Raw genomic sequence first — 26,530 nt, 5'->3', positions numbered from 1 at the left:
CATTTTTCCTCGTCGGTCTGTGCCTGGCTCCTAGACGCAATGAGATAACACTCAAAACGTTCCATAAATCCCTCCCAGGATTCTCCCCCCGAATCGTAGGGAGCAAACGGAGGCAAGGCAGAAGTCATCGTGGCTTAGATGCGGAAAGGACTTACGGAGAAAAGACCAGAAATTTTCCCTTCCGCCGGTCAGCATTCGTTGCGAAGAATCCCACCCTCGTCGCCAGTTTTGTAGTTTGGCAGAAAACGCAGAAGCCAGGATTACAAACAGTAGCAAGTTTATTTAACATTAAAAGAAAGGTGCTAGCTAGCGTGGCTAGGAAAAAGCACGCCCAGTACTTATAGTAATTGTAACAATCACATAACCAATCATTAATTAGGTGTGACTGGCAACAGCCTCAGCTGCGTCCCAGCCAACCAGGACGCAAGAGGCTGTTGCTGGCTAGAATGTAATGCATTTAAGGTGGTAGACCATTCTGAATACATAACAGGTTTCCCCTCCCCAAAAATAAGACAGTTATTTCAATGAATGAGATTCTTCCATGTTTAACCCTAGGAAAAATCCTCTGCTGAAAGTTTTTCTGTTTTAAAGAACAGAAGGAAATGAATGAAAACAGCATAGGGTTTATAGGGACAGTAAACTATGGAAAGATAAAATGAATGTGGTTAGGAAAAACCAGATTTAACCATATTTCATTTTCTTACCTCATGTCTTCAATTTCTCCAAGTTAATATTTGTTATTTCTTTTCTGCATTTTTGCATAATATTGCTTAGCCCAAAAGGGAATACGGTACTTTGTTGCATGCATTTTGAGTTTTTATTTAATATTCTGTTAAAACTTAAAAGTGCACTGAGGTAATTAAACAAGGTACCTCAGTGTACCTCAACCGGAGAAACTTGAAACTGGGTAGACTTCAACCCAGAATCCTGAAGCCATCATGCTGGTTGGGGAATTCTAGAAGTTGAAGTCCACACAACTTCAAGTTGCTGAGGTTGAGAAACACTGAGCTATATTGTTGGGGTGAAGCATGAAAAACCTGCATGTCGTCCCCCCCCCCAAAAAAAACTGCAGGCCATCATCTAAGCATTACCTAGTTTCATAAAGATTATCCATATTAACTGTATTGCATTGTATTGTATTGTATTGTATTGTATTGTATTGTATTGTATTGTATTGTATTGTATTGTATTGTATTGTACTACTTTCAATGCCAGAATTATTCATCTTCTTCCACAGCATTCCTACATAGGCAATTAGGCATTATATCTATTCTGAGCCTGTGGCACTATGATATATAAGCTAAGTCACATATAATCAGTTGAAGTTGTTCAATGCCTTCATAAACTGAAATTAGGCCTAATAAATAAACACATTTCTATATTTGGGATACTATTTTTAAAATACGGAAGTTACCATGTTTATTATCAACATTCAAAACATTCACAATGTATTTTTCCCTATAAAAATAGAGAAAAATACAATATTTAGATAAAGGGAATAAACTTTTCAACTAAGCTGACTATCTCTACCCCACTTTTTTTCAAAACTATATAGAAGTTGTTTCTGCAAGTAGTGGATGCATTATCCTACATTTAACATCCTAATTTTAGGACCCTGACCTGGAAGGATCCCATGAGAAAACTATGCAAAAACCTTTCTCTGTTTCTCTGAACTTTAGATCAAAGCATGGGTGAAGGAAAGATAAAGAGCAGAAAACCAGAAATCTTAGATAAATGTACTCCCTTTGCTTTGTTTAATAAGAAACAGCTCAGTCCTTGAATGCCGAAAGATAAAACTGTACCAAAATATAATTGAAACTATAATTGTTAGGGCATTATGCAAAGTATCACAGCTGTTGAAATAGTGTCCTATGAAGTGAATGTTTAACCTAAAAGTATTGATGTACATACAATGAAACATTAAGAAGCAATGTAGGCAATTTCATTATTTCCAATACTTTTATTGGAATAGCTTTCCCCAACCTTGTGTTGCCCGATACTTTGGACCACATCTCCCATAAATCCCCAATCAATATGTTTAAGGGTCCCGTGGTCGGAGAGTGCAGAGTTTGGGATTGCCATTATTGTCTAAATTATTGAAATTTAAATGAAGCAAATTATACTAAAAAGTAACTAATCAGCTTCCTCGTTGTATGGAGATTCTCCATCATCCAGGTCATGGTTGTCCTAAAGGTACTTTTCTAAAAGGCAACTGAACTTTCTTTGTTTTTTTCTTTGAAAGCATTTCATTTTTCATCCAAGAAGCTTCTTTAGTTCAGAACTAAAAAGGCTTCTTGGATGAGAAGTGAAATGTTCTCAAACAGAAAAAAAAAACCCAAGAAAGTCAACTTGCCTTTTGGAAAAGCACCTTTGGGATAGCTTCTTCGTTCCTTCTTGTGGCTAGGTCCTAACCTAAAAATAAAGATACTAGGGCCGTGATGGCGAACCTATGGCATGCGTGCCACAAGTGGCACATGGAGCCATATTTGCTGGCATAGCAGCTGTCCAGTTTAAAAAAAAAAAGAGTAAGGAGGAAAGGGACACCAGATGGATTTGACTTCTGACTGGCAAATGAAGATCCAGAACTTTTGTTCTTTGAGGTGGGGACACTGGAGTGAGGGGAAAGAGATTAAGAAGGTGTTGGGGGCAATATGTTGACTCCATAAACCGCTTAAAGAAGGTTGTGAAGCACTGTGAAGCCTGTATAAGAAGTAAGTGCTATTGCTAGTGAGCAGCCTTGCGCTGCTCTATGCAACACAAGGGCTACATAGGAAGGATTACCAGTGGGGTGGGGTGGTTCGGCGTCCCGAATGAATATTAGAAAAATCTCCATTCGGCTAAACCACCGGGCAGGTGTTTGCTGAAGATTTTCGGCCATCCAGGCGGAGCCGTCGGGAAGTTGAGTGGGCTTTTTTTTTTCTTATGGGTGAGAAACGTTTCGCTGCTTATTTCGAACCCACAAGTCAAGAAGTCTAATTGCCCCCAGTTCGACTTCCAGGCACGCCACAGATATGAATATAGGGAATAATGCAAGCCTGAGGAGCATACCTCCGCTTCGGAAGAGGTTGAGACGCTGGCGGGCGAGCGCAGCAACGGTGCGTTGCTGGTCACGTCGATGATCCTGGAACAGGCAGAGCCCGGGCGGGAACTGCCAGCGCTTCTCATGCTCCCGCGCACCGGCAGCGCGCGAGCACCGGGTTACTTTCCTTCGGCGTTCGGACTACCCGGGGAATAACCCAGCCGGGCGCGTCCCTAAGAGCTACCTGGGTTTCTATGTCAACCGCCCCCGTGGATACACAGCTGGGGCTGTCGATTAGAGAGCCCGCCCTCTCGGTGATTCTCGCGAGACGCCTTCGAAAGAGCGCCAGCCTAAAGTTTGCTTTTAATTGGGGTTTTGGGCAGCTTTTCCTGCCATTCAGCCTTGGGGAGCGTTCGTGCGTTTCGTCGTTCGTAGGGCCGTCCGTCTTGCGAATGCGACTCGGGGAGGCTAAGAACACGTTAAAAATTAGGAGATCAGCAAAATTTAAAGACATATAATGGAAAGGGAAGGTTTCCTTAGGAAACCGGGGAAAAACCTGATAGTTGTATCCGATATTGTGGATTTAGGGTTTTCATGAGCTGTACGCCATAATCATCACAATTATGACAAATCCCGGCTTGAACTATCTTGCTTTGCATGTAATGAGTCTTATCTCATATATGAGTTTCACCTTTTAAGTTGCATTACTGAAATAAATGAACTTTTGCACGATATTCTAATTTTTCTATATGTGTGTGTGTATGTATGTATGTATGTATATACATATACATATATATAATTTATATTCAGGTCTTTCCCCATGTATATATATATATACACACACACTTTATGCTTAAAAGCTTATACCTTTTAAGGTATAATATAACCATATATGTATGTATGTATGTATGTATGTATGTATATGTATAGAATCTCCTTTATTCCCTTTTCTTATATTAATCCTGAGAAGCATTTCATTTGGGGAACTTTTCTATTCCCAGATTTTCAAAAGGTAACCTCCTAATCTTCTTTTAAAATTATTAGCTTATAATATGTTACATAGTGTACTGATGGGTTGCTTTTAATAGTACAAGTATATCAGCCGCTTGGCTTAATTGTGCCTTATGTATTACTGAGGTGTGAAACATAGTAGCAGTCTCAATTCACACTGCTTTTTCACCATTGTGATATGCTAAATCACAAGAATGATTCAAAATGTTTTGGAATATATATTTCATAGATCCTTTTTCTTGCATGTGGCTGCTGGATTTAATAATATTGGCTTTTTATAGTTGAACAATAAGTAGCTCAATTTTTTTTTTTTGAGATAATTGAATTCCTGAATGGATTTTCAAGAAAGATTACTATCTTTCCTATGCTGGAAATGTAATAAATTTGATTTTAGTGTGTCTTAGTCTCTCCACTGGTAGTTCTTTTGGGGTTAGATGTTATTACTATGAGGCATCAGTCAGTGGGAAGGATCTTAAGGTTTAAAAGACATTGTCATGTTGAATTATATTCCCAAACATTAGAATTTGTCTATTTGGATATATTGCCTTTGGACTGTTGCAGAATAATGTGATTATGAGCTCCTGGAAAGAAATACTTGTATCAGTTTGAAAGATTAGTTTAGTGAGCTCTCAGCTCTCAGCCCAGCTGATGTTTTATTAGTGGAATGGCAAGTACAAGCAAAGCTATTCTCTAATTTAAGTTTAAATTGTTGGTTAGAATTTGATTTGTGTTTATTGTAAAAAAAAAAGTAGAGAAATATGCTGTCCATTCCTTTGATGTTAAGTCCCCTTCCTTCCATTTTAGTATGTATTATTTAGTGCTCTTTTATGGATATAATTGAATTGTTTGTAATAAAACCACGTAAGTTTTCAATTGTTGCTTTTTTTCCACCATACAAAATTCAATATGTTGTCTCATAATCCTACTGAATAGAAAAGCAGGTTTTTAAAAAAGCAACTTTCGGTATAGATTTTTTTTCACATTCTGTATTTGTAAACATCCTTCTAGTTGACAGCATATTAGGAGTGGACTTATTAGTTGTGTGTAAAATTCATTTTTCCTAAAGACCCACCTTTTGCACATCTCTATTGGTTCTTCTTTAATAGGAGAGCACTAGGAAATAAAAGATCAGGAACTAGTCTGGGAAGTAAAGCAAAGCAAAACTCTGAAGACAATAGAAAATCACTTTTATATTCTTGCCAATAAAATTACATGGAAGCAGTGATGAAATCATAAAGAATCAAACTTGTATTGAAGATTCTACTTACATTCTTAAATGTGGATGCTAATCTTTGCCCCCTTCAATATAAGTCCTAAATTACATTTTATCAATATTTTTTATGCAAAGAACAAAAAATGACATTTCTTAAAGTTATTCTAATTCAAGTTATTTATTTCTGAAATAGTCTACTTCTTTGGTCTTTGTTGGCTTCTAGAATTCAAAAGAATGAAATTGTAAATGAGAATTTATGATTTAGCTGTCTACTTAGATGACATTAACAGTATGGAATTGTTTTCTATAACAAAACATGTTACAAAAAGTGTTTTTTATATGTTCCATTACTTATGTGAAAAACTCACCAAAAGATCTTAGCAGAAATGTAGTTATATTTTAAAAAATCAGCATCTCTCGTGATTGTAATTACAGAAGTCAAATGTGAAAGCAGCCTAAGAAATGCATAACTGCTGAAGGTGATCTTCCTTAAAAATCATTTTTCAGCTTATAAAGTCTACTAGTAAGAGTTTGTAAAATTCAGAGCACTTAGTTAAAAAAAACTTAGATAAGCTTTTAATCCTTTTTTGTGGAAACTTAGAAAGCAGTTTCAATTTTCTACTTTGGCAAATTTCCACTACATGACTATTTTTTTAATTATTTACTAGTAGAGGGAGTGTGGGATTTTCATGACCCTGTTAGATATATTTCAGCTGACTTTTTAAAGTCTGCTAATTTCCTTTCCAAAAGGAGAACTATCCATCCTATTAATAAAGTCAGAACAATGAAACAAAGCCTTTGTTCCTCTTGGGGACCACTTTGCCTGGTGTATGATGATTGCCAGAACTTTGGAGAGGATGTTACAAGCAGATTAAAAATGTTTCTAATGACTAGTAAACATTCCAGCACCCAGAATTTATTACTTTTCCCCAACACTTAGGAAGTATCCTGTTTACAGAAATATTTAAAATAAATTAAAGAAAAATAAAAGGTCACAATTACGGAGAATGGTAAAACGGATTTTTTCAGAAATATGTTCATTAACGAATGAATATAACCCTGTCACACTGTATCTTCAGGTCTTATCTTGTTCCAAGAGGCATATACCAGTGTTTCTAATTTAGGTGATAAAGTAAACAAAACATGGACAGAGTTGGGGGGGGAAATGAAGTGCGCCTGTTGACCAGAAGTTCAGCACACAGCTTTATTAACATGCTGTTCATTCGTGGGTAAGCCAGCATCTTGAAGAATTTACTTTGTGAATATTTATCTCTTCTTCATATTTGTTGTATTCAAATCTGTCCTTATGTGGGTCTTTGTGAATATGTCTAGAAATAATAATGTTCCTCAAAAATTCTGCCTTCCAATTCCATGAAAACATAACCATAGCAACTCTGCGGAGACAGATCTTTTGAAAGATCAAGTTGTTGTTGAGTCAAAGGAAAGCATTATTTTCTGCAGAAAATATATAATTCCTTTTCTTTTTTTCTAGTGAAGAGAAAGAACTTTAGCACTTATTAAGTACTAGATTAAATTTTATGGATTCAATCTGAAGGAGCACAATATTGAAGAAAATCAGGTTTTGTTACAATGATCACTGGGATGCCACTTTTATAAGAGGGACTCTGAAGGGTGGAAAAGCAAAGGTGTTTATAGATGGTGAGGGCCACAAGAAGGGAAATCCTTCTTTGCCAGCCCCTGGGCAGATCCTTGTCAATGTATTTGGCATTCTGTTGTTAGGCAAAATGGGCCTTTCAAGGAGGGCAGCAGAGCTGGGAAAGTCCATTGATGAAGGAGATGGAATGTTGAGGTGATCAGCTGACAGAAGATAGAAGGTTGGGGTTTCTCTATGTTGCAATTCCTTTGTAAAGCTGCCCTTGGGCTGAGGTGAAGAGGTTCTATTATTTGGTTTGGATGACATTGCACAGGGCTTTGTCTAGAGGCAAGAAAGGTCAGTTTGGGTCTGATGCATAGCATTAAATAAAGTGATGGAGTAGGTTTACCTCTACTCATGTCTAAAAGACACAGAGAAAAGGGTATATAGCCTCTGTTCGTTAGATTTATTTTGTTCATTAAACAGAATTTATACTCGGATAATTGAAAAGACAAGATTCCTTGTATGTACTTTTGCAAAGTTGTATCCTATTAAATACGCAAAATATTTCCACAATTTAATTAGAAATTAATTTCGTGGTTTTGCTTCCATTAAACTTGCAGCAGCATGAATACCAACATAAAATCAAACTAACCTAGCATTCAATTTTTCTCAGTCAAAAATCCACCTACATGCAACGGAAAAGATGTTAACCACTGAAAGTCATCTAGAAACATGGTGCTTAAATAGAAGGAAAAATTCTGTTTGAAATACTGACATGAAAAGGCTTGCAGTGGCAAAAAATATGCAACAAAGAATAAAAGGAAGTTATATAGCTTTTAAAAAATTAAAAAGAAAAATGTGGAAAGTTACAAATTTTCTAGATTAAAAAAAGACAAATACAATTAACTCAACATGCATTCCTATTGTATGAACAGCATAGAAGGTAATAGTTTTACTCATTTAGATTCTATGTGGCAAAAGAACTATTTCAATATTATAGGACTGTTATATACAGATATAGCAATTAAATATTTGTGTACCTGAATGTTTCTGTTTACAATAAGGTACACTAAGCCTACAAATAAAAATGGCTTTAGATGTACTACATACTGCATTGGTAACATTTACAGGAAATATCAAACTAAAATTATTTGATGCGTTGTCTGCATTTAGGATAACCACAAAAATGAATTGGTGCCAAACAAAAGATATGAGTGTATAAGTTTTTTGACTAATGCAGCTGGGAAGAAAAAGCATTTGTTTCTGTTCTTAATTGCCACATACAAGCAAAATATCGATAAGAGGTTTGATAAGTGTCTTGCTCAGATAAGAATTTCACATACAGTACTAGCATAAATCCACAGACAAGACATTCTAGTGACTGAGAAACAGGTAAGTGAGCATACACATAAGCCTTGTATACGGTCACATACAATAGATTTTATCATAATGAAAATTAATATCAAATGCACAAGGCATTTAATATTAATTTTGCTTCTACTATAGAGCCTTTGGGTATATTAGGGACAATTGAAGCACAGAAATTCTTGAACATCTGTGCATGTTCTCTGTTAAGAGTGGTCACAGTGCTTTCTAAAGTTGCATATTTTTTTGTGTGGAAGAGTTCAAAGCACCAGGATTAGACGGCAAGTTTTAATAGGCTCCAAAGGCATTCTCCCTGACAAACTATCTTCTTAACTCTAATTCATGCTCATATTTTTGTTACACTTTATAAGGATTGCTTAAATTTTTAAAACCTTGTTAAAATAAATGCCAAAAAACATAGGAAAAATGAAACAATTGCTAATACAGGTAGCCCTTGACTTACAACTTCGTTTAGTGACCACTGAAAGTTATGACATCTAAAAATGACCGTTTTTCAGTTACCTTTGCAGCATCTCCATGACCATGTGATCAAAATTCAAGTGCTTGGCAACTGGTTCATTTTTATGACCTTTGCTGTGTCCAGGGGTCATGTGATCTCCTTTAGCGACCTTCTGATAAGCAAAGTCAACGGGGAAGCCAGATTCACTTAACAACCGTTACTAATTTATCAACTGCAGTGATTCATTTAACTGCTGTTTAACAGGAAAGGTCGCAAAATGGGACAAAACTCACTTAATGAATGTTTCACTTAACAACCGAAATTTTAGGCTCAATTGTGGCCGTAAGTTAAGGACTACCTGTATTATTTAACCTGTACATTATCCTGCTCCTGGGGTAATTCAGATTCAAAGCAAGCACGATTTTTGATTTTAGGGAAGATGTAGACTATTCTTATGGAGTCTTGAAATCTGTCTGCAGTCCTGTCCTTCCTTCCTTTATAAAGTACACTTAAAAGTTACTGCCTTCTATTCTCAGCTGTTATTATAAAACAAGCACAAAACTTGTGAGCCTTGGAAAGAGCTTATTTGGCCTGCTGATAAAAATGAGAAGGAAAGAGGGGGGGGAGGCTAAGAAAAAGAACAGTATCACAACCTCCATTAGGCTCTGTCTCCATCTGCTGCTTGCTTCAGCACTGCCCACCACAATCTCTAACAGACTGTCTCTAAGAGAGGGAGAGCCTTTACAGACAAAAAGAAAATGTTGTCCACTCCTGTTATGGCTATCAAGCGATCCAAATAATAAAACAATACCAAAACAATTCAATTTTCTTCACTTAAGAATCATTTTGTGAACCGAGTATTCTTTTCAAGTAAAGGGAGAAGTAACTTAAAGCAGGACCAAAAGGGTTGGTGAGAGCACAGACCCAAAAGGAAGAATATTGTTTCAAAATAACCTTCCCAAGCTTTGTATGTCAGGTTGTACCTTCCAGTATTTCCTGTAGCGCAACATACAGAATAAGATTTTCATTAAAATAAAGGTCACTGTAAAATAAAACTTTGTTCCAGAAATATTTTCTGATTTGAGATACGGTATAGTTCTGCTAGGGTATCTGCCTTATTAGCTGAATTGATAGAAGCAATATAAAAATATTCTCATAAGCTAACTAGACAATAACTGTTTGAAAGAAACTTTTATGTTGATGAAAGAAATGTCCTTCTGGTTCGGCTCCAAGTGGGGAAAAAACACTGGAGACATGGAGGCTGCTTGGAAAGATGTTTAATGGTGGACAGGACCACATGGCTTGAGTCCTGAACAGAAAAGGTGATCACATGCTTCAATGTTGGTGGAGAAAAGAGAAGGGCCGACTGAGATGCTGAGTCTCTGGTTTTATCCCCCTCTGGCCTTTGATCTTGAGCTTGTATTCTGATTGGTTGTCAGACTCCCATGGGGCCATGCAGGGGCAACTCTCTAGGCTGCGTTTTGAATCCAGGTTTGGTTGAGTTCTCCGATGCCATGTGGTGAATTGGGTAAAGGGCCAATATTATCATGTCTTAATCCCATCCCCCTGGAGCTGAAGGGGAGATCTCTTTATTATGTAAAGTAGACTAGCTTGGCCTTCTTAATGGTCCATTGACAAAGTGGGGATGGGCAGGAAGCTACAGGGAGCTATTCTGTCTTTTAAAACATGTTTCTTCTTCCTTTTCACATCCAGAAAATATTCTGCCTTTTCAATATTTCCTACGATATTTCATTTTTCTGGGGGAGGGCTGGGTGATAACTTCCTACAATGTCTTACAAAAACCCTCATCAAAATACTTGAACAAACTGCAGTTAATGATGAGTAGCAGTGATAAACAATTCTCTAATACCCATTATAACTCACCAACCAGGCTTAGGTGGAATCATTGCAATAGCCATGGGATAAATTTATTTAAATTAGGAAATAACAATTAACTATAAATGTATTACCTAATATGTAGAATAAACAGTCCAATGTATAAATAGAGATCCCCCATGGCTGTTAACTATGATTCCTTCCTTCCTCCCTCCCTCCCCCCCCCCTTATTTCTGGGACTCTTCCTACTCATTCCTAGAGTTTTTACCCTTCTCAGCATGCCATTAATAATGAGCACGAGAAGCCAGGCAGATGTGAAGATGTAGTCCCAACACCTTGACACACTATCGTGACAAAGACTGCTGTCTCTGATCAGTTTGCCTGCAATGTTAATCGATAGAGCAAGCCTGAAGGGCACTCACAACTGGGTTATTTCTTTTTAATACTGTGCAACAACACACGTAGTTCTCTTATTGGATAATTTAATTCAAAGCCTTTAGTTTTGCCATTTGAGAAGTCATTTTATTTAACATCTTTTTTTTTCTGAACAAGATTAAGCTCAAGCAGCATTGTGTTTTATGATAACACAGTAGAGTCAAACACATGTGAACTAATGTAGTAGCTTTGGCTGTTGTTTCTTGTTCTATATTTATATTAGTTAAAAATAAAGTACGACAGAGGACAAATTTGATCTTTTCTGATGATTTAAAAGAGGTCACAATTGCATATCACCTTAAATAACAGCATGGCTCATGGAAGAAAATAGTAGTGCACACTGAAATCAGTGGCCTTCCAAATTAGACCATTAATCGGTTTTTAGCACAGTGCCATTCTTCATACTTTGCAAATCATCAGGAAGTAGCATCAAACTGAATTATTCCATATTTACCACTTATCATCCACTCAGGATCAATATTCATGAGCTTTTCACCTTGCCCAGGTTTCAAACCAACCTGAGTATCAGATTTCAATGTCCTTAAGCTGCAGAGGGGTGCAGGCTGAAAATTGTTCAAGGCTTGATGGAATGGCACTGTGAATTCCCACTTTCGATCACCTGTTAGCTTTCTATAGTTCAAATCACCTTTGAAAATAATTAAGCTTGATTTCTGTAACTCAGTGTGTAAATCTGGAGCAATCTGAGCCATACTAGAAAATTCATGTGGCAAAGTCCAGAACATGTGATCATGATAAATCCAACACCATTTTTCAGATAGCCCGCCCAGGAGACACCACATCTAGCCATCCATTTATGATTAGATGCCTTCATCTGTCCAATTGTCCAATCCAGGTCATGTTTTGTAGTATCTGACACATACCATGGAAAACTTTTACCATGGAAATGAATTTCAGTAACCAATTCTGAGGATATCAAAAAATCACCCAAAACAAGATCAGTAATGAGTTCAAAACCAGCATTATCCAGAACTATGTCAAGCCTAGTAGGTGTTTTGTTTTTCTTTTTGTTTATAAGCAGTGACCAAAGTTTTTCCATGTGATCCACCAAAATAAATTTTTTTAATTCTTCCACAGATTGTAATGGGTCAGACTTCTGAGAATTATCCGCCCCAGCTGAAATAGATAGATCACACTTATTGCCCCACAATGAAACCTAAAAAAAGAAGAGATTGCATGTTAATTTTTGGTAAATAGACAATTCTTTGATCTGCTAAACCTAATAGCCTGCCAAAGCAAACTGCATTTCTTGCAAAGAAGGGGGAAATGACATACTGTACACCTTCCTCCCAAACCTCTGAAAAAGTATTGAACCAGTGTGGTCCAAAGCAAAATCAAAACATTCCCATTCTAGTCCAGCGACATGCTTTACATATCCCTAGCTTTCAGCCACTATTTTGAATAGTTGGGATAATATTCATTACTTTGGATAAAACAAACTTTTTAAAATTCTGATAGTATGCATAGTTTTGCAGCAGTTCTTGGAACTGGAAACATGGTACCGTGTTTTCCCGAAAATAAGACAGGGTCTTATTTTCTTTTGCCCCTCCCCAAAATATGGATTGGTTCTTATTATTATTGGGGGGGAGCTTATTGTTTTGGGGTTGCCGGGTGGCTGCTCTCTTGCGAGCGGGCACCTGAAGAGCCAGGCACAGCCTCAGGGGCAAACGGCTGTGTTGCGCTGTCACAGCAGTGCAACATACCAGCCATGGGATGACCATGCTCACAAGCAGCCATCCGGCAACCCCCCTTTCCAGCAGGGCAGAGCGCCACTCATGGACCCAGTGATATTCCAAAGGCACTAAGCCACATGGTGCTCTGCCTCCCCCCAGCTCCCGTGACTTGACGCATTCGGGATACCCTTAGGTCAGTGCATGGTGCTCTGCCCGGCTGGAAAGGGAGGTTGGGTGAGCGCCTGTTCCATCCCCAACTGGTGTGCCTCCCAACCTCACCATGCCCTAGCCCAACTCCCCCTGCAGAGCCAGTGTGCTGCCGCCGCCGTGGTACTCCAAGTATAATCTATTCTCCGGCTTCCAAACTCCGGAGATCCGCAGCAGTCTTTTGGCAGCGGCCACTCTGGGGGTATGCTCTATGGTTGTGGGCTGGCTGAGGCAGAGCGTACTCCCAAAGCGTACAACCATAGAGAGTATTCCCAGAGCGGCAACTTCCAGAAGATTTGGAATCCTACCTCCCTGCTTTGGAAGCCGCAGAAAAAGCCATGCGGCAGCGGCGAACAGCAGCGTCGGTGCCCTGGCTCTGCGAGGAGAGTTAGGCAAGGGCATCGTGAGGCTGGGAGATGCGCAATCAGGGAGTGGAAAAGCCGCTCGCACAACCCCCCTTTCCAACAATGCAGATCCCCATTCACTGACCTAGAGGCATTCTGAAGGCGCCAAGCCACAGGAACCGGAGGGCAGAGAACAGGCGCTCATGTGGCCTGGCGATACCCCTGGGTCACTGAATGGCGCTGTGCCCGGATGGAAAGGGGGGATGCTGGGTGGCTGCTCGTGAGTGTGGTCACCTTATGGCTGCCTTGTAGTGCTGCTGCGACAGCGCAACATAGCCGTTCCACCCTGTGGTTGTGCCCGGCTCTTCGGGAGCCCGCTTGCAAGAGAGCAACCACCCGGCAACCCTCCTCTCCAGTTGGGCACAGCACCACTCACCGACCTAGCGGTATCCCAAATGCGCCAAGCAACGTGACCATTGCCCCCCCCTTCCTGCGGCTTGGCACCTTCAGGATACCGCTAGGTCAATGAGTGGCGTTCTGCCTGGCTGGAGAGGGGGAGGTTGTCTAGGGGCTTATTTTCAGGGGAGGGCCTACATTTTTGCCCTCCTAAAAATGTTGCATGGCCTTATTATCAGGACATGTTGTATTTTCAGGGAAACACGGTATTGCTTACTGTTTTTGAAATATGGAAATATAAACAAGCATCAGTTTTACCTGAAGTAGGTTACAAAATTCCTCTTTCAAACGTTTTTCATCTAAGCCATCTGTATTTTTCAACATCTCTTGGAGACAAGAACTTAAAACAATCATGGCTTGCTGAGATTCAAAAAAGGCATGATTCTTTTCTTCTTTAAATACATCATAGTTGGTGATTGGTGGACTAAACAAAAGATGTTCTTTAGATTAGTTTCTGATATCATTAGCATCTAAAACACATGCATATTAAACTTTTTCCTTCAGACTGTATATCACATTGAACATCATGTTAATTACTTTTGACTAAATGAATCTTGTTAGAAATGCACAGGATGAGATTATATTAACACGTTCAATAATACGTAGTATTATTTTTCAATAACATACTGGGAGCGTATATTGTTTTGTTCCATATTTGACAAAAGATCTTTCATTTGATCATAATAAGATTGAAATGGGTTTGCCAATGGCTTATCTTATTCTTTCCCCCTCATGAATACATACATATGGACATACATCTTTTTGACTTAAACAAATTAAAATAATTATAATTCTCCTCACTTCTTAATGTTGCTGTTGTTCCTTATCAGTTTTGATTGCCTAAAATAATTAAAGGAATGCTTAACTAAAAGCTATATTTCACAAAAAGGCATATATAAACTCACATTATTCTACTGATCAACCATTATATTCTAACATAGAAAAGAACATGGAACATGGTTACATAGCATCTTTGCATGAGTGAATAAGCAAGAGAGAAAATTCATTATTTATTATTTCTATTTTAACTTGAACTACCAAACAGAATTACTTTCCATGCAATCCTGAATGACATTTAACTTTAACTTTACCAGTCTGTACAAATCAAAGAGAGTACTTCAATATTTGTGGCAAGCCATTACTAAGATTGAGGATATTTATTATTCCCCTATATTTAAAAGAACCCTGAATGATTTCAAAAGCTAAAAAAAGTTGAACCCGGTTAGTAGTGGAATTTTAGGGCTGTTCTCTGGAATGGAAAATCAGATAGCCTTCGGGGGGGGGGGGGGGCAGCAAGCACTTTTTGAAGTGTGGCTGAGGTAATTGCATGGATCAAGCTTGACTTGAGGGTAATTTTTATGTATCTTTTTCCTCAAATATTTAAACAAAAAGAGACAAGATCATACAAGCTTACCTCTGAATAACAGCTTCATGAATTCTACGATACATGTAACACTCTGTATACAACCAAGGAGATTGAAACCAGCTTGGTGGTTCATTTGATACATTTTTATGATATTCTAAGTACTGGTTCCACAGAGGGGTATCAGGGAGATTATCATTCAATGCAATCAGCGGCTTGTCTGTCTGCAACTCATTCCGCAACTTGGAAAGATAGGCTATAGCTTTCTTTTCTGCTTCGATGCCTTTCTAAATAAAGTGAAAATGTTTCTAATTCAAGTGTTTATGCTTACTAAAGTTACACTGTAATAAAGTATATTTAATAATATGTTTTAAGCATATTGAGACTCAAAAATATCCAGACCCAAAGCTCAGTATGGCAACCATTTTAGTGACCTTAATGAATTAAACTAATAACCAAATGAATATTGTGTTATGCTGAAAATGGAAGCAAGTGAATAAATATGGCCTCAAGAGGAAAATAAAAGTGTGATAGATTTTAAAAGAGGTTTCTTTGTTCTTAATGTTTACATAAACTGAATGTAAAAGTAGAGCAGTGGCAAACAATAAGACAATGGTAAATTAAAATGCATCTTACATGAATCATCAGTTTGTGCTGGTGGTAGGTTTGAACATTCCAATGATGCTATGAGATATAGTATTGAAAATATCCATACTCAAAATACTCATCCGCAACAGTCAGGTTATAGTTAAGGGATTAGATTAAACACAATTCATTGAAGAAGGAAATCCAACACATTCTAGTATTTTGCCAAATGGTCATTTACATCAGGGCAATGTCAGCACAATACTGGCAGATGACCATAACTGAGCCCAAAATTTCTGTTGCTAAGTGAGACACTTGTTAAATGAGTTTTCCCCCCTTTTATGACTTTTCATGCCCCAGCTATTATGTAAATCACTGCAGTTGTTAAGTAAGTAACATGGTTAAATGACTCTCGTTTCCCTGTTGACTTTTGCGTGTCAGGTTACAAAAGATGATTACATGACGCTGGGACACTACAAGAGTCATAAATGTGAGTCAGTTGCCAAGCATCTGAATTTTGATCATGTGACCATGAGGATGCTGAGGTCATAAATGTGAAAAATGGTCATAAATCACTTTTTCAATACTGTTTGAATAGTTACTAAATGAACAGTTGTAAATTGAGAACTACCTTAGTCAGATACAGTCCCAAAAATTAATAAAATAATCTTGAGTTCAATGCAAGTTGTTGTTATAGTGATCCAGTCAGAAATGCAAAGGAAGTACCAGGTTACTGAAATACTAAATTGGAAGTACAGTATCATTTGGAATTAAATGAAAAATTGGTGCTAGCAAATGAAACAAAGTGGGAGAAACGAACATGTGTTTTAAGAAGATACATATTTATCACAAATATCTTCTTCCAATAATCTAAAAGATGATGGTACATATCAATATCACTGAATGGATCACACCAACATAAACTATATACTCTGAAAGTGAAGTGAAGATGCTACATTAAATCAGCAAAAACAAAGTTAGTGCTGGATTTAATCATTAGAATGCCTGAAGTTATCTTTAATGTAAGATCATTAAAGATGAAGCAAACAACACTTTCTCAAAATGTAAAAAGATGAAATGGCTGTCTGCTGTTTTATTGAAAATAATAAAAGTAAGTGAAATGCTGAATACTTAGGATACTGAATATCTTCTTGAAGTGGGGGAAAAGGGTGCAAAAGCCAGCCTGCTATTCTACTCTGAAAAGAAGGGACAGACTATGTCCAGGGAAAGCCAACCCAGTGCAAATAGACACAGAAAAAAATTAAAGGGGTAACAGACTTGACCTTCCTACACTCAAAACTGTACAATGAAGATCATCGTAGCCATGAAATAAAAACATATTTACAGTCTGGAAGAAAACTGTGGCAGAGCTAGACAAAATATGGACTACATCAGACTTAGGACCCAGTGGGTTGGAAAAATACGTCCAAGGTCTGAGGGGACCCAATGGGATGGGAAGCGGAGTACAGGGTGCTTTGGATGGGGAAGTTTCCTGGTAGGCCTGAGGAATGCCATATGCAGTTTGGCCATGGCCTGCACTAGACCTCTCAGGGCCTCCCCCACCCAAACACTCTGTGCTCCGCTTAACTACCAAATGGGGAGAGCAATGATTGGTTACATTTTCACGGGTGTAGGTATGCTGATCTTGTTGTATTCGAGTCTTTTCTCAAGTAAGGTTGAGATTGTTTTGGCAACCTTTCGGTGAGGTCTCACTCACCATCTTCAGGCTGGGTTTTGGGCTTAAAGCATGGTCGGAGCTGCCATGTTTTTACAAATCTTGATGTGGGGTGTGTGGAGTGCTGGCTTTGTTTCAGTAAGTGCAATGATTGGTTGTGTGGTTGTATCATGATTGGTTGATTGGTGCTGATTGGTGCTGGCTGTGTGTCCGTTGTTGTTTCATGTTGTAACGGCCTGGGTGGTGGGTGGGGCCCGTTTGTTGACTAGGGCTGGTTTCCAGATGTCTGATAGGCGGGAGGTATCGTCATGTTTATTCATGTTGTGGGGGTGGCTATTTTTTGGTCAGTGTTGAAGGCTGTCTTGATATTGTGTTTGTGGATAATTTTGCTGATTTTATCTGTGGTGCCTTTGATATAAGGGAGGAGGGCAGTTTTCAGGTGGCCTTTGTCGGCTAGGTGTTTGGTTCTGGAGATGAGGCTCTTGGCTACAGAGTTGATTTGTGCAGGGTGGTGATGGGATTATGTGTTTAAGTAGTGGTTGGTGTGTGTTTTTTTCTGGTAGATGGTATGTCATAGGGAGCCACTGGGTTTTTTGTAGATTAGGATGTCCAGAAAGGGAAGTTGGTCAACCAATTACACACTCTCACAAGCATATTAATCTCCAACGGATTCCAAAGAAAAACAATTACCAACCTAATCCAAAGGGAGACACACACACACCCCAAAAAAACCAACACAGAACAGGACAATGGCATCGCCCTCCTCCCTTTACATCAAAGGCACCACAGATAAAATTAGCAAAATTCTCCCCAAACACAATATCAAGACAGCCTTCACCAAAAAATAGCCAACATCTTAAGAAACCACAAAGACAAAATCCAGTTAGAAAACCAAGGAGTCAATAGCAATAGCAGTAGACTTATATACCGCTTCATAGGCCTTTCAGGCCTCTCTAAGCGGTTTACAGAGAGTCAGCATATTGCCCCCAACAATCTGGGTCCTCATTTTACCCACCTCGGAAGGATGGAAGGCTGAGTCAACCCTGAGCCAGTGAGATTTGAACCGCTGAACTGCTGATCTAGCAGTAGCCTGCAGTGCTGCATTTAACCACTGCGCCACCTTGGTCTACGAAATACCATGCAAAATCTGCTCTGCAACCTACATAGGACAAACAAACAGGAGAATAAATGCACGCATCGCAGAACACAGAACGTAGTAAGAAAAAAGAAAAAACTTCCAGCACTTTAAAGCTACAGGACATGAAATTAATTTTGAAGGAACGAGGTTAATCTCTGAAACTGAACACTTCAACAAGAGAATAATTATGGAAGCTATCAAAATAGAGAAACACCCCACAACATGAATAAATGTGACAAAACCTCCCGCCTACCAGACATCTAGAAACCAGCCCTAGTCAACAAACGAGCCCCACCCACCACCAAGGCTGTTATAATACGAAACAATGGACACACAACCAGCATCAATTAGCACCAATCTACCAATCATGATACAACCACACAACCAATCATTCCACTTACTGAAACAAAGCCAGTACTCCACACACCCCACCAAGATTTATAGAAAGACAGCAGCTCCGACCATGCTTTAAGCCCAAAACCCAGCCTGAAGATGTGAGTGAGACCTCGCCGAAACGTTGCCAAGACAATCACAATCTTACATGGGAAAAGATCCGAATACAACAAGTCATGCATATATAAATCAGCCTCTGGTGACCTCTTGAAGATGATGCAGTAGTGGATATCTGCCAGATAGGTTGGACTAAATTATTTCAAAGATTCCTTCCAACCTTTACATTCTACAATAGTTTAGAAAGTGCTGAACATTGAGCAAGAAAGAATTCTTGGATATATAGTATGTGACCTAATGAGAATCTTATATATGAAGGAATGACTAAAATAAATGGGAGCTAAACATCTTTCCTAGGAAAAGAGGCATCTGAATCTTTTTTTTTAATTTGAAAAAGCTGGCATGGGGCTAACCCAGTAAGATAATTTATTATTATATTTCCTACTTCTAAATTATTATTCTAAAATAACAGCACTGTTCCCCATTCACTGAAAAACGTTTTCCTCTTCCAATGATACTAGCATTCAGGTTCATTTAATTAAATCAATTAGCAACCATTATAGATCATAAACGGCACTTACCTGTTCCTGCACAATGGCCTACTACAAGATTCTAAGAGTTGATTAGTTTAAAAGATTTGAAACATAAATGCGATGATGCTCGGCAAGACAAACTTTGGCTAATCCAGTATACATCTTTCTCATTTGAAACAGGAAAACTTATGTCTAAGTTATGCAGAACTAACTACAGAAAGTAGTAAGCACATTTGTATTCATACAAGAATAAATCAGAAAGGGTTACATTTCTTACTTCTCCATGTTCTTCAAAGAACTCATGTTTATGTCGATGCAAAGTATCAATAACACGAGTCAGGATAAGAGGCAGCCTGTCTTTAATTGTATTATATGCAAAAGATCTATAAAAAAAACAATATTTCAGACTTGTAGATAGTTTGAATATTACCAAATATTCAATATGAATTAGAATGTGAATTTTATTTTTAAAGTTTGGGCCCCTGAAAATCTTGAAATTAGTGTACAAATTTAAGTCTAACCAGTTATTCAGAGTGTCAGAGACTTCCAGCTTTAAAAATAAGGGCACCTAATAAAGCTGGAGGGCTCCGATACTGAACCAATTGTTTAGTCTTAAACTGTACACTAATTTTATACCCTTCAAAGGTCCAAACTTCCAAAATAAAAATTAACTACCCTACTTTTTAATGTGCTTGTAATGCACTATATATCTTGTTCAGTCTGAACAGGTCATATATATGTCTCTGCAATTTTCTCAGCAAGGTTTTCAGAGTGAGTGATTTTCCCAAAAAAACCCAGTTGGTTTTGCGCCTATGATAGGACTATAAGTGAGAGTGTTTCTAGCCCTGCACATTTACTTATTACATCAAAGTAATTCTTGGGAATGAACTGGGTGACTGCAATAATGAAATTCCTGATACATTTCATAAATACAATATAAAATTGGGAACATTATACATTATTATAAAATTGAACACTGAGCACACCGTGGTTCAATTAAGCATGGGTAAGTTAAGCCATGTCACCGGAATCTAGCCGAAAATAGCCATAAGCAAACTGGCGCAACCTTCCGCAACCTGATGCCTTCCCAACGCTTTGGGATTGCAATTTCCCCACAAAACCTGAGAGCTTTCGCAATTCAAACAAGCAGTCCCAAAGCAGAGCAGGAAAGAGGATTTCCAGAAACGCTCGGGCAGAAACTCCTCGTGTTGTGACATTCCACAATTTCAACCTTCTCAATCCCGACGCTTTATTCCTGCCCGCCCCCCTCTTCCCGTTTCCAAGCTACAAAGAGCCGGCGAGGGAAAGAAACGCACCCCTTGATCTTGCCCGTAAGAGAAGCCGGTAACCCCACCAACTGCGGCGTCGCCATTTTAATCATTATGACCTCAGCCCCGCAGACTGCGGCTGCGCAACTTTCGAGCCAACTCTCCTTTCTATTGGTCGGTTGACTTGGTGCGTTTATTGGTCAAAAAGGAGAGGCACGGGAATGCTTGCGGGCGTCTTGGGGGCGTGGAGAGGAAGCCAGGCAGAAAGCCACGTGAGGTCACCTGACGGCGAGGCGCGAGCTTTTCTTCCGCGCTCTTGGGTGGGTGGGGGGGGGGGAGCGGGGTGGATCCAAAGAGATGTGAGGCGGATAACATGATTGGACGAAGGCAGCACGTGGCGGACGGGGCTGAAATCGGTGTGGTGTTTTGCCACTCTTAAGAGGCGCGAGCGGGTTTGGGATTCAGGTAACTGAACTGGAGCCCGGACGTTTGAGATAACGTTCTCTCTCTCTCTCTCTCTCCTTTGAACCTGGCTGCGGCCACCTCAGCCTAGAGGAGCTGGGGAGCTTCTTACCTGGGCGGGCCACTCCAGGTCAGGGCCTGACGGAGGTTGTGAGGAAGGAGAGGCGCCTTTTCCGATGGGCTGCTTATCTTCTGTTTTTCTATTGGAATCAAAATATGGCTAAAATGGAAGTGGGGGTGTATTTTTTTTTTTTTAATGCAGTCCCAGCTGTTTTCCCCTCACGATCGGAATTAAGCGAGAGGTTTAGATTTTTATTCAAGAAAGACGATTTTCGTATGTAATCCAGTCAGTGGCACTGTTTGGTAGTGGGTCCGCGCATCCTTTAATGAGCCGAATTTCCGAGAATAACATTACGAAGTTTATTCCTCCTTATAAAAATACCTATCTATAATTTTTTTTTTAAAAAAGGCTTTCGGGGTTGGATCGGGCCTCACTTTTGAATACTTTCGGCGACGTATTCAAGAGTCGTGAGGTATTTATGTCGTCAGCACAAACTGATGGACGAAACAAAAGTTCTAGGTAATAGGCAAGCCGGTGTCCTGATGTTTTGAGGGTTCACTTTCTACCTGCAGTTGACAAGGCATTGTGAGCAAATAGTTCCCAGCATCCGATTGCGATTCTAAATCCTTTACATGTGAACTAAATGAGAACCCAGTTGGATGGTTTGGGCAGTAGTCTGGATGGGACTTAATCGAGCTTCCCTTCAAATGTGAGCTCTGGGAGAGGATAAAGCCATACACTGTTTGGTATGGTAGTTGTAGCTATGTTAATACAGTGCAGCCCATTATGTTTTGTAGGTTATGTTACTCCCATAGGATCTGCATTCAACAATGCTTGAAATTGTTTTAGAATGCAGGCGGCTAAACTATTGCTTTACTTTCATGTAGATCTATTTTTGATAAAAACGTGGCAGATTAGGTTAAAACTCTAATATTGGACCACCCATATCATAGATCAGTGATGGCTAACCTTTTCCAGAGAGTGCTCAAAGTGCATGTGAACCCCCAAAATGCAATGTGCGTGCATCCCCACGCATGCGCCCTGTGCCTGCATGCGTGTTTCCATGCATGCGTAGGGGGGTCCACACCCACACACACATGTGGCAGAGACCAGAAGACCAACTGGTCGATGGGAGGCACGCACACCCATGCATGGTGGAGGTGAACTGGGGCAACAACTCGTGTGCCATCAGATAGGGTGCTGCATGCAACCTCTGGCACGCGTGTCATAGGTTCACCATCACGGCCATAGATAGATTCTTTTTTTTATTATTATTATTATTATTATTATTATTATTATTATTATTATTATTATTATTATACAATAGTGTCACAGCGGCCAGTTGTTTCGCTGGATTTGGCATTGGTTACTAGTCGGGCCCCACCCAGGGGCCTAGGACGTTGTAACGTATTTTCGTAATATGCGTGCAGATCCAAGCAGTGCGGCTTTTTGCATTTGACTGATGGTGATTTTGTCAATTTTTAACTGTTTTAAATGTAATTCCAGTGCTTTGGAATAGCACCCAGTGTGCCAATTACCACTGGAATTATCACTGCTGGTTTGTGCCATAGTCGTTGAATTTCGATTTTTAAGTCCTGGTATCTTGCGATTTTTTCATGTTCCTTCTCGGCGACCCTGCTATCACCTGGTATTGCGATGTCTATGATTGTGACCTTATTTTTCTCAACCAGTGTGATGTCTGGTGTATTATGCGCGAGTATTTGTCGGTTTGTATACGGAAATCCCACAAGATCTTGACCATCTGATTTTCGGTGACTTTTCAGGCTGATGTTCCCACCAGTTTGTTGCTGTTTTAATATTATAATTTTTGCACAAATTCCAATGGATCATTTGTGCTACTGAATTGTGCCGCAATTTATAATCAGTCTGCGCGATTTTTTTACAGCAGCTGAGTATGTGATCAACAGTTTCATCAGCTTCTTTGCAAAGTCTGCATTTGGCATCATCAGAGGATTTTTCGATTTTGGCCTTAATGGCATTTGTGCAGATAGCTTGTTCTTGCGCAGCCAGGATTAGTGACTCTGTTTCTTTCTTTAATGTACCTGTTGTTAACCATAACCAAGTTTGTTCACTGTCCACTTTATCTTTTATTTTTTCCAGAAATTGGCCATGCAGTGCTTTGTTCTGCCAACTCTCCATTCTTGATTTTATCACATCTTTTCTGTATTCTTGTTTCATCTGTTGGACCTTCAATAGATTTTTGTTCTTTACTTCGATTAATAGATGTTCTTGACTTTCTTTTAAATAATCAGCCAGTGCATGTTTTTCTTCTTCAACTATTTGCTTCACTTGTAATAATCCTCTGCCACCTGATTTTCGGGGCAGGTACAGTCTATCAGTATCACCACGTGGATGTAAACTGTAGTGCATTGTCATTAGTTTCCTGGTTTTTCGGTCCAAAAGGTCCAAATCAGCTTGTGTCCAGTTAACTATACCAGCTGTGTATCTTATAACTGGTATTGCCCAGGTATTTATGGCCTTGATTGTATTTCCACCATTCAATTTAGATTTTAAAATTTTCCTAACTCTGTTGGTGTACTCTCGCCTGACAATAGTTTTTACTTCTCCATGCTTGATGTTATCCAACTGCAGAATGCCTAAGTATTTGTAGGCTTCATTTTCATTGCATTTAATTAATTGGCCATTGGGCATTTCAATTCCCTCACATGCAGTGATTTTGCCCCTTTTTATGGATACAGTGGCGCATTTTTCCATGCCAAACTGCATTGAAATATCGGTGCTGAATATTCGGACTGTGTTTGTCAATGATTGGATTTCTATTTCTGACTTTCCATAGAGTTTCAAATCATCCATATATAGTAAATGTGAAATTTTTTCAGCTTCTTTGGCTGTTTGGTAGCCTAATTTCATTTTTTTTAAGATTACTGATAGTGGGATCATTGCGATGATGAAGAGAAGAGGTGAAAGTGAATCACCCTGGAAAATTCCTCGCTTGATATTAACCATTCCGTAGATCTCATTCCCTACTGCCAACTCAGTTCTCCATTGTTTCATCGCCTTTTCAGTAAAGGATGTAATATTTTTGCTAATGCCAGTTGTTTCTAAGCATTTTATGATCCAACTATGTGGCAGTGAGTCAAATGCCTTTTTGTAATCAATCCAGACCATATTCAAGTTCGTTTTTCTGTTCTTGCAATTTTCTAATATCATTTTATCAATTAGAAGCTGATCTTTTGTGCCCCTGCTCCTTCTTTTGTTGCCTTTTTGCTCTACTGGCAAGATGTTGTTTGTTTCCAAATAATCCATCATGTTATCTGCAATAATGCCTGTGAGTAATTTGAAGGTTGTTGGCAAGCATGTTATTGGTCTGTAGTTTTCCGGTGTTGTTCCTTTAGTTGGATCTTTCTGAATCAAGTATGTTTTTCCAGTTGTCAACCATTCATCAATTTGGCCCTTTTGTAAAATTTCATTAAGTTGCCTGGCCAATATTGCATGTAAACTGGTCAGATATTTGAGCCAGAAACCATGTAATTGGTCCTTTCCAGGTGATGTCCAATTCTTTACCTTTTTAACTCGATTTTTGACCATCTCAGTTGTTATTTCTAATACTTGCATTTGTTTGTTGCCAATGCTTTTCTCAAAGTCATGTATCCACTTTGCTTCCTTGTTGTAGTCCTTTGCATTTTCCCACAATTCTTTCCAGAATTCAACTGTGGCCTGTTTTTCTGGTTTTTCACTTTTGGTGTCACCATTCACATTAAGACTTTGATAAAAACGCCGTTGGTCTGATCGAAATTGCTGATTTTGTTTATATTGGATGATTCGTGCCTCATATCTTTCAATTTTTCTAGCTGTTGCTGTTATCTGCTGTTTTACAATCTCTACAGCTTCATTGATGTTTCTTGTATCCAATCTATATCTCCTGATTAGCCAATCTATGATTTTGTTGTTTTAAGCCGTTGCTCATGCATGTTCTTTAAGTTACTAGCATCTGCCCTTAATTTTTTGATTTTTTTGTTCTAACGGATTTTCCACTTTGGCTTTGATGCTTTTTTCTGTTGTGTGACTAGGTACTTTAATTTTAATGCCTAGTTCATTAGTGACTATTACAGCTGCGCTGTACATTAACTGGTTTGTTTCCAAGATGGATCCCGGTTCAATTGTTGAAAACACTGTTTTATTATTATTATTATTATTATTATTATTATTATTATTATTATTATTATTTATTACACAGACAACAATGGGAAAGGGAGAGGATGGAAAAAAAGAAAGAAAAAGGGGGGGGAAGGGAAAACCCATCTTCACATATAATATGTCGTTAATCACAGGTGCATCCCTACTAAGTTTATACATCCCGTATCTCTCTATTGTATATTTGATAAGCACCACAATAAGCTAGGGTTTAAAAAACAAAAAACAACAAAATAAAACAAGGGAGAGAGAGAAGGGGGGAAAAAAAGGGTAGGGGGAGGGGGGGAGGCCAAAAAGGGCAAAAAAGGTCCAAGAAGGAATAGAAAAAAAAGACGGGAAAAAAAAAAGGAAAAAAAAAACAAACCATCATCACATGCAACATGTCGTTTGATTACGGTTGTTTTAACATCTACATCTTCAAATAATGTTTACCATCTCAGATATTTCCTCTAATGTAACTAAAGGTCTCATTTTCCTTCTACAATATATATTCAGTTAACATTAGCATTGTTTTCCCCCAGAGAATATACTTCTATTCATTGTTAATCTTGCATTTCATACCTTCAAACAGAGATCTTATTCCTTCATATTCAACAAGGCATCGCTGCCTATATATACCAGTTTTCATTTGTTCCCCTATTAGAATTTGCCTTATCAGCAGCGAAATATCATTATAATAAGTTCTTAACCTTATACATTATATCACCAGACCTTATATTAGTACTTCCTTATATCATTGTTGAATTATTTCACAGCATAATTATATCATCATTTACTTTTTCCAATTAAGACATAAGTGTATCATTTTTCATTTCCAAAATTTTGTTTTTTTTCCCTTAGCCATTGATAAAACAAGTCCCAATCTTATAAAATTGTTCATCCTCTTGCTCTCTAATTTCAAATGTCAATTTACTCATTTCGGCACAGTCCATTATTTTTCGAATGATTCTTCCTCTTTGGTATTGTTTCATTTTTCCAGTTTTTTGCAAATACAATTCTGGCTGCTGTTAACACATTTACAATCAAATATTTTAAGTCTTTGTTGTAGATTTCTGGTAAAATTCCCAATAAAAAGACCTCTGGTTTAAAGTCTATTTGTTTGTGTATCATTTTCTCCAACCACATGTGGATTTTAGTCCAGTATCTTTTGGCTTCAGTGCAAGTCCACCACATGTGGTAGTATGA

At 38.6% G+C, this 26,530-nt stretch overlaps 3 protein-coding genes across 7 annotated transcripts in view; 1 reads left to right on the top strand and 2 right to left on the bottom strand.

The window, feature by feature from the left end:
* CCDC170 (coiled-coil domain containing 170) overlaps nt 1-3,282 on the bottom strand; it is a 71,102-nt gene extending 67,820 nt beyond the window's left edge. For both annotated transcript variants that reach the window (XM_032216961.1, XM_032216962.1), the window contains exon 1: nt 3,049-3,282. In XM_032216961.1, coding sequence (XP_032072852.1) covers nt 3,049-3,165 — 117 coding nt within the window. In that variant the 5' untranslated portion in view covers nt 3,166-3,282. The remainder of the gene's footprint in view (nt 1-3,048) is intronic.
* A 7,701-nt stretch (nt 3,283-10,983) lies between these two features.
* ARMT1 (acidic residue methyltransferase 1) lies at nt 10,984-20,759 on the bottom strand. Its single transcript, XM_032216787.1, is given in 6 exon segments — nt 10,984-11,699; nt 11,702-12,110; nt 13,893-14,058; nt 15,049-15,284; nt 19,656-19,761; nt 20,695-20,759. Coding segments are annotated over 6 exon segments (1,329 nt in total). The 3' UTR covers nt 10,984-11,352.
* A 248-nt stretch (nt 20,760-21,007) lies between these two features.
* Nucleotides 21,008-26,530, top strand: part of RMND1 (required for meiotic nuclear division 1 homolog) — a 55,250-nt gene continuing 49,727 nt past the window's right edge. For all 4 annotated transcript variants that reach the window (XM_032216786.1, XM_032216784.1, XM_032216783.1 and 1 more), the window contains exon 1: nt 21,008-21,111. The gene's annotated coding sequence lies outside the window, so the exon portion shown is untranslated. The remainder of the gene's footprint in view (nt 21,112-26,530) is intronic.

Source organism: Thamnophis elegans, chromosome 4 (assembly GCF_009769535.1).
Source record: "Thamnophis elegans isolate rThaEle1 chromosome 4, rThaEle1.pri, whole genome shotgun sequence".
NCBI classification, from domain to species: domain Eukaryota; kingdom Metazoa; phylum Chordata; class Lepidosauria; order Squamata; family Colubridae; genus Thamnophis; species Thamnophis elegans.
Note: the sequence above shows the minus strand (reverse complement) of the source record. Positions and strands in the feature narration are given on the sequence as shown.